This window comes from Astatotilapia calliptera, chromosome 16 (assembly GCF_964374335.1).
Source record: "Astatotilapia calliptera chromosome 16, fAstCal68.1, whole genome shotgun sequence".
In the NCBI taxonomy this organism is placed as follows: Eukaryota; Metazoa; Chordata; class Actinopteri; order Cichliformes; family Cichlidae; genus Astatotilapia; species Astatotilapia calliptera.
This window is the reverse complement of record NC_137437.1, coordinates 25,713,987-25,727,003: the sequence shown is the minus strand read 5'-3', so window position 1 is coordinate 25,727,003 and position 13,017 is coordinate 25,713,987. Positions and strand designations below refer to the sequence as shown.

Here is a 13,017-nt window from a genome sequence, read left to right as displayed (position 1 = left end):
GTGCCACAAAGGTCTTCCAGATAAAAAACAAGAGAAAAATTGGTGGCGGTGTCAAGCATACTGTGTTCATTGTTTGAGGAGGGCAATGTCCTCTTATTTCACTGTGCACATCTGCCTGGGACCATCTGGATAATGTCAGCATTCAACACTGAGCAGAGCAACCATCACTCTTTCCCCTCTCTGACACATCTCATCTCCTCCCAGTGAGGAAAAAATAGAGAGAAAACACAGATCTTCCGCATTAAAGTCATGAAACAAATCAACTTTAACCATGGATGATCGGAAGCAAAATGCTTTATTAGATGTGGCTGTGGACACAAGGAGGAGAGTGGAAGAGATTAAAAACAGAGGCAGAGGTGGGAAGCTGGTTAACAGATGTGGAGGATGTGGAAGAGCTGGGTCCAGCATGGATGAGTAGAGTAATAAGTGGTTTGGAATGTGTCTTGTGACAAACCTATAACAGACAGGATGTTAGTAAAAGACAGATTACTACAAATTAATGACAAAATGTTTCAATGTTAAATGTAAGCTTTTTAAAAGTTGTTTATTTAAAAAGTTGGTGTGCATTGATACAATGGGAAAAAGACATCATTTGGTTTAGTTTGGGGAATTTTGGAATCTTAATACTTTGTTTAATATACACACATGGAGTTATTCTTTTATCCTGGTAAGTGTTTATAGGTAGACATCAAAGACAGAATATGAATAATTACAAAATTGCTGGCTTGTTTTATCAATCTGAGATTCCTATTTAAGTGGCAGAGGCATGTTTGCATATATCTGTGTGTCTTTTTTTAAATCAATTGCAATCAATCAGTCATAGTTTTGAAACTGATTTATTCGTTAACCATTCCAATAAAGGTATTATTCATCCTGATACCCCACCTGCTGGTAAAATATGTTCTTATAACATCATGTTGAACTCATTCCAGCAGTTAAAGAAAGTTTCTTGAAAATTAATGTGACACACGTGTACTCTCTTTAATTCTGTTTTATTTATGTTGCACCAAATCACAACAATAGTTGTCTCAAGGCGTTTTATGTTGTAAGGTAAAGATCTTACAATAATACAAAGAACAAAGGACAGAAAAAACCCAAACAATCACGATCCCCTTTCAGAAAGTGCTTTGACGACAGTGGGAGGGAAAAACTCCCTTTAACAGGAAGAAACCTCCAGCACAACCAGGATCAGGGACAGGCAGCTATGGGCCATAACCAGTTGGGGTGAGGGGAGGTAGATAGGACATCATGGTTATAAGAACTAAATTGAAATGGTTATTTAACTAACAAGCTAAACCAAGTTAAATAAAATAACATTAAACTCTAAGATCTAATCATTTCTTTCATTTGGAATTTTGATTCTGTGTATTTTAATTACATGATAAATTACCTGTTTTTTATTTATATTTCACAAACCTACAGAGTTTAAAATGAAGGTTCAGTTATTTTCTTATTGTAAAGTACCCTACATTGTTATTACCAGTTCCATGAGTGCGGTTTTTGATGGTGCCTATCAGTGATCATTTGGACTATATACTTCAAATGTTAATTTTGGGATTGCTTGAATTCTTATTAAAAAATTCTCTTGGGTGTAAAATTATAAAAAAGAAAGACATTTAATAATGTTTTAGATTAAAAAAACAACAACTTCCACTTGTGATCTATTTAACATGTGAATCATGCGCTCGTAATAAAAATTGTCGGCCTGCATGACTACGACATGATCAAATAAAAAAACACAGGAGCAGGTCTGTCATCATCCGTTTTTTGGAAAATATTTTGAGAATATTTATTATAAAAATATAAATGTTTCCACTACAAATCATTTTACATTAGTAGACAAGGCGATCTACATTTCCACACATAAACTCTCACACAGACACTCGAATCAGACTTGAAACATAAATTTAGGAATCTGGATATAGGGCTCATAACAGTATTGCTCTCTCAGCTGTGTCATTTTTATAAAGTAAGTCTAGAACCAAAACACAGACAGCATTGACACAGTATTTACTCTACGCCCCTCCCCCCACCCTCCCAAAAAACGAACAATGCACTGTATAATGTTAACAAATAAATAACGTAATCATAATTGCCTTTTTATTGTAGAAAAAAAAACAAAGCTGACAAATATAATTCAAAACAAGATAAAATAAAATACAAATGCTTTTTCTCTTTTTTTTAATTAAAAATGTTGCACAATTTTTATTCAGGCTTTTATACATACAAACATTTGTACAAAAAAGGGATGGACATGTACATATAGTGGGATCTGTAGTGCTAGTTGCCATAATAACAATGGTTTACATTATGTACATGCTAATTAAAACACATAGCAGCAACAGTAGCATCCACAGGTAGACCAAAGAAAAGAAGACAGGACTGACAGACTGACCAAGGCTGGGTTTCCCAAAAGCACCAAAATCACCCCGTCTGTTAGACAAGTTTAATCTAGCGCCAAGGCAATAACATTTAATTTCAAAGTGCTGCAATACTGCGTACTAAGTGCTTGAAGAAACTTAAATATTGCATCCTTCTTGTTACATATTACCCAACCAAAAGCACAAAGTACCAAAGTGCCAGTTAAAAAAATCTGGGTACATGTTGCACTGAGGGATTGACTGGGTGACATCAAAGCAGGAGACTAGCATCGTAAAGTACTTCACTGTACAAAGGTCTTCTAAGGTGCTTTTAGGAAAGCCCATACTGGAGATATGACGCACTTGGATACTATCTCAGAAAGCAATCATCTATTAGATATGCTGCATCTCTTCCAGGGCAAAATCTAGTTAGTTTAGGTAATAACCAACTCTATATCCCAAAGAGAACAGAGAAAGAAGGCCAAGACTTTCTTGACGTCAAACCAAAACCAAGTCCAACTACAGGAGGCACTCAACTTTTTTTTTGCATTAAACACACCAAAAATAATCGGTTAAAGTTAATTTTACAATATAACAAACTATTTTTTACACAAATTTTTCCAATCAAACAAAATGACAACTCCTAAATGGCTTTTATTAATAAATTATGAATTCAAACCTAAGTTACTGGACTATAACCTCAGATAGGCAGTGTTAATCTCAACCTACTAAACCGATCTTACACAGGCAAAAATTACACTCTTTAGAAAGAAAACGAGAGTTGTGAGAGTTTGATGATGCTAACTTGTCTTCCTTAAAGAAGAAACGTGAGCTCTGAGTATATTACACTTCTGCAATACATCAGCAGCAGTAGCAGAGGGCTGACATTGATTTTACTTGTTGTCTCTCATCATCATCTCTCTGTTTTCCCTTTTCTTGCACATGTATCTTAACCTGAATTCTCAGTTCTAGTTTGCTCCATTTTCCCCATCAGTTTGTCCTTGCTTGAGAAAACATAAGGAAGTATACATCCTGAGATTTCACACAAAGGGGTTACAGAGAGAACTGCACTAAAACTGTACAATATCTGTTCATAAGCACACAGAACACAGATGTCACCATAAAGAAAAATCTGTGGGTGAAGTGATTTATGGCCCCTGTTATTTTTAAAGCACAGCATTCAATACATTTTACATGTGATAGACTCATGGCTTCCATACAATGAAATTATTCCACTGATTATATCATTATTGCTTTTAAGTGACATGTCTACTGAATGCAAATGCTATAGATCAGAGCTACAGAGTAAAATGGCTCGGTCAGCATCTCGGTGTGTCCATTCCAGCTGAGATCTCACATGGATAGAGACGGTAAATGAAGGTAGTTGCAACAAAATCTCACGCTTCAGACTTCCTCACTCCAGGAGGGCTCTACAAGTGGGTCAGCTGCTGCTGTCCGTCGTACCCTTCTTAGCAAGGTGTTTCAGTTGTTTCACTGCCTTGGACTACAGGCTGATTCTCGGGCGTGCTGTGGGTAAGCCATAATCATGGAGACGTCCGGCTATATGTTAATGCAGTCCTTGCCCTGCATCCCAGTACAGTTCTCCTTTGTCTTCCTGATCAGGTCTCTCTGACCTTCTTCTCTTTTCTCTGCTCTCTACCCCCCTCTTAGTCTGTAAGGCAACTCAACATGGGCACAGAGGGGCAGAGGATTGAGTCAGCCAGTTACCTAGCAGGTAGAACTGAACTGAGCTCTTCTCCACTTCTCTGCCGGGACATCTTTCAAATGAATCAATGAAAGACATCATTTGAATCATGCCATATTTTTCCGCCATTTTCAGTCTGAATATGCAGCCACTGTGTTAGAGTGCAATTAGCAAACACAGTCTGTCAACACAGACCAACAGATAGGTCTCTGGTGGTTTTCATTTGTCGGGTCCATTTTTTTAAACAGGTACTGGGCCATTCTTGTTGTGAGAATCTAGGGCTTTCAAGCTGCTCACTATCTTCTTCTGCGGTCCTACAATAGTCACTCCAACCTTTTTTAGATCCCTGGTTTGCAAGAAAAGCGAGAAAGGGGGAGAGAGGGGCAGAGTGAGGTTGAAAAATAAATGGGACAAAATCAGACAGAGAGAAAGATGGGAAGGAAAAAAATGGAAACGTGTGCGTTAGTGATAGTAAATATGACATCCGTGTGACAATAGTGGCATGCTCCCAGTGTTGCTCCCTTCGCTTCGCTGTGCGCCTGTCATTTGCAAAGGACTGCATTTCCCAGAAGGCTTCACTGACAGCTGCCATTATGACCCTGTCAGGGTAGAAAACAATAAAATACAAGGGCCACAGTGGCAGAACAGAACTACTCTTCTGCATTGCATTAAGCTGGATTTTTTTGACAGGTACACTTAATTTTGTGGAGAGGAGCAGCACAGGGACATGTGTTGAACACGACACTGGTTCATAAAGTGCTTCTGTTAAAGCGTTAATACTCTTAAAAGCTCTTAGAAGGTTGGTTACTTGCATTCAAAGAAAAGACCACTTGAGTTAACTAGAATACAGTTGTTAAGAGTGTTATACAGTGTAAACCTACAGTTTACACTGTATACAGTGTATTGATTTTACAGCACACAGCAATCACAGCACATGTTAGGACTCCTTTCTCCTAAATAGTGTATTGTATTAGTAGAAGCAGTGGGATTATGGCATTACTGCAAGAAACTCTTTCAGCCATTTAGTGCTTTTTAAAAAAAACAAACAAACAATGTTTTTATTTTCCATATGCAAGCAGAAAGTTTAGTTTGAAATAGAGTTAAAAAAAAATACAGATACAATTTGAAAACCCAGAAACTGACAGTGATCCAAATTACAGATTCTGCCTTACTTTGTGTGACGATTTTAAGGGATAGTTGCTTCAGTGTTGATTATACAAATTATTCTGTTGTCAAGTTGGCACAATACTTGGGTTTACAACTATCTACCTTTGCAACAATAAAGATAAATAATTAATCTGTAATTTATAAGCTTTTTATTTGGTCTGTTTTCTGGTCATTAGCATGCAAAATAGGCTGAAACCAGCATCTACTGTTGATTATGTGTGCAATACTAATCAACATTTACACTGTATTAGTATTTTGAGCACCAAATCAGTAGCCCTGTTTTAGAACATGTGGCATTTTACTCTTTTTTTATAATTACAGCCTAAAATGGGATGAAGTTACCACTCAATAAAAACTAACTATCCCTTCAAAGGTCAGACAAGTAAAAGCCCATCAGTGGTTCTGGAGGTTATTGATCTTAGACCTAGGCCTTGGTCCTCCACCCACCATCCAGAGCTTGAGTAGGGTGGAGCTGGGTGTTAGAGAGTGGTGATCCCCATGGATGGCTCCCATTCTGGGCAAGTGGCTTGTGTGACATGGACCTCCGTCAGAACCACTCTACTGAGAAACAGCCAGGCCCAGCAATGTTAACACATTAAACTAGATATTATTGTTATGGGTGGTATTAGCACATTTTGTAAGAATAAACACAAACTGCTTATCTCACCTCTGTGGCAGACAAGACACCAATGATGACTTGTCTGCCACTGCAATGAGAATGTTTTCTTTAACGGGCAATAAAAATAAAGTGTATAGATTGTGATTATATTGTATGCTGATTTAATTTTTTTGTGTGTGTGTGTCTATCACATTGTAAAAGAAAATCTAAAAAAAAAAAAAAAAAGATCCTAAAATGATTTGAAAACATTTTGACATTGACAGTGTAAAGGTAAAAAAAAATACTCCAAATGATGCAGTATTTATATGTCAGTCCATCTTCTCTTCTTGAAAAAGGATTAATCAATTACTCCAACAGATGACTCAGCACACTGCGGCCGAGTATGATAACTGTTCCTCTGAGGTCAGAGCATTGCCAGGCCTTGTGCTGAATATCAAGGACTAGATTAAGACTGTACAGATCAATACAGAAATCTATACAGTGCAATTCATAGTCTGAGCCAAGGCTTCTGCCTTGTAGCTGAGCTTAGGTGCCTTAGATGAAGCCTTCAGTGGATTAATACTGCGGTGATCCAATTTAGCATCTAGCCACTGAAAAGGCATTGTAGACCAATATATTATGTTTAGTGCACGATTCCTTCAGTGCAATTTGTCTTTGATGTATTTTGTCAATACTGATTGTGGATTTCCACCTAGTCTGTGCACTAAATACAACATTTTAAGATAACCTTTTCATAGATTAAACACATTCATTTGTCACATTGGATAGTGACTTATAAGAGAAGAGAAAAAAACATTTTGTGTAGTACTCCTACATAAGAAAAGAACCATAATAAAAATTACAGGAAGCTGAAAGTATATATTTCAGAATTAAGCGCTCTGTGTGGAAAATAAACACACTTGAGCTTGTCTTAAGGTAGTACAGAGCATTACGTATAATATTTCCAGGAAAAACTATTCTGTTCCAGTTACAAGTCAATGAAGTCTACAGTTGGCACTGTGAGGAGGTCTGCTAAACAACAGCTTTTTTTAATATCAGCTCCAACCAATTTAACATAGTTTAAACTCATGCACAACACACAATCCTTCTTTCCAGCATATTAAGCCCAACACAGTTAATGACTCCCTGCTTTGTACAGTTATTGAGTTACAACTGCTTGTAGTACTGACCACCAGTCCCCAATTGCCCCCGCAACTGCTATCAACGCAGAGAATGGCTGCTTTGATCACAATGATTAGAAATGTCCAATTATTTACTCTGTCACATTCCACATCAATTAAACTAGCAGCAGGCCAACAGAGCGAGGAAAAAGGAGGACAGGGAGAGGGAAAGAAAGGGACCGAACAACAATACACACTGTAGGACCTACTTTCTTACCAAGTGAACATACTGTAGGTCCTATATTGTGTGCTCGCCAGTTGTGATTTCTCTGGATGTGGCTGCCAAATAATTTTCTAGCAATATATCCTTGCTCTATTCTTTGCATTTTAATGCTTTACAGCACAGAGAATGCCATGTCTTTGCACACCTACTTGACAGCTATGCCTTCATTTTCTCTTTCAAAGGCCCCTCTCGCTATCTTGTCAAATCTCCCCTTTCATTCTCTCTCTCAATAGCGTCTCTCTTATTCCCTTTCCCTCATGGAACTCACAACTCTTCTACCCTCTTTCTCTTTTTTTTTTGGTTTCTCTTTTTTTTTCTCTTTCTTTCAATGCTCTCACCTTCCCCTCTGGTCTTACTTGCAGCATTGAAAGCATAGCTAAAGACCTGTCTTTATGAGTTACCATGAGTCTCATCTGGACACCTTTAGTAATGGCTCTATAGCTTTCTTTACTTAGTGAGAACAAGAGAATGTGTGTGCTTGTTCTTCACCAAGAGTCTCTTCAAATTCCTGGGCCTTACCTCTGATACTTGGGCCCTGTAAACACTGCTGACATGAATAGGCAAAGAAGCCTAATGTGTGTGTCTCTGTGTGTTGTTGCCTTACTCTGTGGAGGTTTTGGCCAGTGTGTCACAGGAGCTGTAGCTGACCCCAGAGAAGGCCTCCTTGCAGGGCAAGGTCCTCATTCCATCCATCCAGTCGCCCATTGTTCCCACTGAGGGAACCTCTGAACTGCTTCTGTCCAACAACAAGTTGGCTGGCCTGACAGAGAGGAGAAGAATAGTCAAGGGAGAAGCAAACATATCAATAAGTGATGATGAACCACTTGTAAGATTTTCGTGTCCCAGATGTCATTAGAGTTCACAGCATACTGTAGTTTAAGGAAAACAGGAGAATAAACACCACCAGGTATCACAGTTTCTGTTTTATCTACAGCCAGCTGATGTCATAGTGAACTAGTCCTACAACTATGTATATTGTCTTTTCAAGCATACACTATTGCACCATTTACAGAGTCTGAAGCATGTCAGACATGTCAGAGTGTGTGTGCAAAATGGTCTGCATGCTTTACGGTCTCAGAAACAGTTTGGCAACTGCATTTTCACAACAGACATCAGCCTTTGTTCATTGTTCATGCTATCACCAGCAGTCATTGCTTCACTGTCCTTTTTTATTATTTTGAGCTAGCAATGTTTCTGGCTAATTCCATCATTATTTCCTGTAGCAGATGTACCATGCAGCAGAACGTAACATTAGATTTGATTAGACTTGATGGTTTCAATTGGATCAAATCATATTAAATGCTCTGCGTTGGGCTTTAAAATGCTCAGTCAACTGTAGAGGGTGTAGGGAAAAACTGCAGGCACTGTTGTGACTAGCTCTGATTGATGTTTGCCAAAGGGAGGGGGGGCTGAGGAACAATGATGGGTAAAAAGACTTACAGAGAGTAAAGGTACATTAGAGCTGGAGAGTGCAGAGGGCCCAAGGAAACAATGTGCTTTATTAATGGCGACTTTCAGATACCGCAACTCATGTTTATACAAATGTGATTCCCTCAGCTACTGTGAAACCTGAGCACATTAGTGCAGCGAACGGGAAACAAAGCCAAACCATATCAGGTCAAACTACAGCTCATAACACAATAATCAATCCACTAGTAGCACACTGTGCATTTTCATTTTGATTTTCTGAGTATCATCTAAAACTGGGTTCCAAAAATGAAGGACACACTGCATTTGTCACAAAGATCAGATAAATACACCTGTACCAAGATATGTATGGCACTCAAGGGAATACAGCAAAGCAGGTCAAAAAAAAAAGAACAACAAAAAAAAACAGATAGCGCTCCCTTGGGGAAAACTATTTATAGCACTGTAAACAAACTCATTAGAATACCAGAAAGTCCACCTCTGCCTAATTGACTTGGAAATTGGCAAGGAAGTTTAAAGCCACTCTAAATGTGCCAGGGTTTGTGTACCTACAAAAAAAAAAAGGTTTAATTTCATATAATATGTTACGTGCTTTCGTCACCTGCTCTAATTAAAATGTATTTTATTGATATGATTTTCTTTAATGAAATCAATATAATATAATTAATGGTGTCAGAAACAGCACACTAAGCCAACAAAATATTAGGCACATTGAGATTATTGAGATGGTATCCCAAGTGGTGACAGGAGAAAAGAAGAAAAAGAAGGAGAAAAAAAAGATGCACTTGAGGTGGTGGAGTGGGTGCTGTTACAGTGATTGAGTCTTTTCCTGCCAGATCAGAGGGTTGTCAAAATGCTGAGGGCCCCCAGGACTCCCTGGAAAGATGGTTTGTCTGCAAAGGAGGGAATTGAGGGCTAGATGGAGGGGGTGGTTTGCATGAGCACAAAAATAAAGTAATATGTGAATCTTCTGACAGTAGAAACCCATTTAAAAAATATTTTAAATATGTGTTACTTCTTTTTGAAAAAAGAGGAAGAGGAATCAATAGAGATTTTTGCTGATATTTACTAGAAAACAAATCAGGAAAAATCAATTAAGATATATAAAAGATAACTATCTTCCGTTTAAAGTTTTGGGCTATAAAAAAAAATTCTTTTTTCAGGATTATTGATCTTCTTCCCTCCCCTCCTACACCCCTTTTTCTTTCTATCTTTGATCTTTTTTCCTCTTTTTGTCTCATTTTTTCCCTACTGCTGTCTCCACTGAGAGGTAAACTGCAGATGACCTTGATTCGTCTCCCTTATCATTTTCAATGTTTCCTTTGTTGTTACATTTTCAGCAACATCTTGTTGCAGCTCAAGAGACACGATGATTGGTGAGGAAACAGAGAGATGTGATGAATTGGAAAATCATAAAAAAAGCATCTGTCTGAGACTTGGGGTTTGGGGCGGGGGGGTATAATGTCTACTTAATACTATATAGCAAAGCAGAAAACACCCACTTGAAAATATAGATGAAAATATGACTACATCAGAGAGAAAGGGAGTCGGGTTATATATTCCCTTTTTTCATCTTTTGTTCTGTACTCCTTGTTTTAATCTCCAAATAATCTTCTGATTTTTGAGCTCACAAAAAAGGGAATGAAATTACCTTTCAGCGTGACAGCTCCAAGGCAATTCAAGGACAGTTTAGACTGATATTTAGGGGTAATATTAGCCCTTTCAGGTGCAGCCCTTTGCTGCCACTGCCAAATTGGATGATATCATGTAGTTTTAACCAGTACTCTGGTGGGCTGAGGAAAGCTAAACTGACATTTTGATTTGATTTCAGCAACAATACGTGACTGTGCTCCGAATTCTTTGTTCAATTTATTTTCACTCTGAAGTTTTGGTAGTGTCTGAGCTAACAGTTTAAGAATTTTTGGTAACTGAATTGAAGTATTGCTCATTATAAAACTATTCTATTTAACTTCTATCCAGTTTTTCATACTTGTGACTTTTTAGATATTCTCATCAACATATACCTCTCTGTGATAAATGCCTGTGTTCTTTTCTACTATCAGGCGGTTTCCATTCACAGGTGAATGTTTGCCCATTGCAATTGCCAAGCATAGACCAGGCACCAATCCTTGTTGCTTCCCAAGTCCTTTTATCCAACCTATGTTCCTGGCCTCTCTGGATAAAGGTTGATATTTGAGATATTCTCTATATAAATATTTTAGATTTGATAAAACTTTGAGTGTTATGTATTTAAAGGTAATACTGTAAGCAGCCATTGGCATGCTTTGTTGTGCAGAAAAAAAACTATCTTTGATTTAGAAAGTGCGATTGCAGCAATCTCACGTAATTTAGACACCCTGAAAGTTAAGTCAGATACCCAATGGCTGCTAACCTCTACTGGACACCAGTTGGCCCATAATTAGCCCCTGACAGTCAACCTTGGCCTTCTGACTCTCTCATCATCCATATGCAGGAAGAGTAAACTGACCAGGTCCCACCCTCGAAGTTTCCAGATGCTCTACTTGGTTCACAGGCTTTGTTCTGGGCTTTGTGGAGGAGGGGGTATTGCATTAGCAAGCCAGGACAGCCCTGAGACAAACGAGGTGTGTGGAGCTGAGTGCAGCTGCTCCCGCTGTGCAACTGCCGCCGCCACCACACACATACACACATACGCACAGAGAGTTCTCATAAATCAACGCACCAGCCTCTGTCGGCCAGCCTGTGCTCACCCAGTGTTAAAAGCCAATCAGGAAAATTACGTGCAAACTCCAAGGGACCTATTTTCACTTTCTTAAGAAATCATTAGTCAATGTTACTAGCTTTGACATCTACATAATACCATGGCCGTCTGCTGCAGACCCAATGCCTGTATTCCTTCTTGCCCAGGACTGACAAGTGTATCTTGCCCTGCTTACCCACACACCCCTGGGAGAAAATGACTGATTCAATAAAGGCAAGGAACAAAGCATTAACAAGGGCAAAAAAGAAAGTAATGTGAGAAACAAATAAGATAACATTTGTAAAAATATCAGAAAAGAGATCTGATACATTTTCTAGTGGTGCTAATTTGCATTTAAATCTTACAAGCAGAAAAAATAGGCGGTGTTTATATTGAGCTCCTTTGTGTACAGGTGGTAAAACAAGTGAAAGAAACTTCCCCATCCCAAATTTTCATGACATTAAAAATGTTAAATTATGTTATTGAGAAGTAGAACTTTCATAAATATGCTGATAATATGTCTAGTGATCACCAGCCAGAACTTTATATGACCTAAAATACAGTACTGGATTGTCTAGTACATGGCAATAAAATTAAAAGAAGAAGAGAAAAAAAGAACAACTTAGAAACCATTCAAGACTAAGACACATTCACCAGCCTTGCATGGTTTTGACCACCAGTTCTGGGTTTTTCTTTTCGTATTTTCTTAAGTGTAAAGTTTTATATATGCAAGTGACAAGCACCTAAAAATAATAATGAAAACAAATACACGTAAGATAGCTTTGATACCTGGATGTGGTGTTCGCTGTGATTTTGAGGCTACTGGGGTTGCGGATGAGTTTATCCAGGATGCTAACTATCTGCTCAAACTTGGGTCGATTGTTCCTCTCTTTTTGCCAGCAGTCCAACATGAGCTGGTAGAGAGTGGCAGGGCAGTCCATGGGTGGGGGCAGTCGGTAACCTTCATCTACAGCCTTTATTACCTTTATGAGGAACAACACGGACAGCATTTGAAAAAAGGCAGATAATATTCAAAACAAAATACATTGTAATAGTAAGTGATTTTTTTCTCAGTTTTGTAAGAATACTTTACTAGAGTATGTCTTTCTGTATCTCAGATGAGATACAGAAATTATTCAGATGTGCAAAGGTGGTAGCCCTGCAGATGTGCATGTGTAGCTATTAAAGGAATGCAACTTTGCAAATAAATAGAACTTACATCCTGATTGGACATCTCCCAGTATGGTCGTTCCCCATATGACATCACCTCCCATAGCACAATTCCATAACTCCAAGCATCACTGGCAGATGTAAACTTCCTGTAGGCGATAGCCTCTGGAGCAGTCCACCGAATAGGGATTTTACCTCCCTGAAATGCAGACAATGAGAGGTCATTCATTGAGCTCATTTTGTATTTCAGTCATTCAATCTGTCATTGAAAAACATCAATAATTCTTGAGCATAACTAATTTTCTACCTAAAATTATGGTTTTTTTTGGATAAACCTTTTAATATTACATCTTAAAATCTTTAAAAACTTTTTAAAAATAGAATTTCAAAGTTTAGTACTGCTCGTGGATATAAATATTTAAAACTGGATGTATTCTTGAGCAAAATTTCTGAAAACCAGGATTTG

The 13,017-nt window shown here is 38.1% G+C and overlaps 1 protein-coding gene across 4 annotated transcripts in view; it reads right to left on the bottom strand.

The window, feature by feature from the left end:
- Positions 1-3,590: 3,590 nt before the first annotated feature.
- The window catches only part of epha3 (eph receptor A3), an 89,214-nt gene continuing 79,787 nt past the window's right edge, over positions 3,591-13,017 (bottom strand). For 2 of the 4 annotated variants that reach the window (XM_026145864.2, XM_026145863.2), the window contains exons 14-17: positions 12,601-12,750; positions 12,171-12,364; positions 7,839-7,994; positions 3,591-4,411 (exon numbers count right to left, since the gene is read on the bottom strand). In XM_026145864.2, coding sequence (XP_026001649.1) covers positions 4,306-4,411; positions 7,839-7,994; positions 12,171-12,364; positions 12,601-12,750 — 606 coding nt within the window. In that variant the 3' untranslated portion in view covers positions 3,591-4,305. Of the gene's footprint in view, positions 4,412-5,679; positions 5,794-7,838; positions 7,995-12,170; positions 12,365-12,600; positions 12,751-13,017 lie in introns of all 4 variants that reach the window. The other 2 variants (XM_080291169.1, XM_080291168.1) reach the window with 2 other exon arrangements.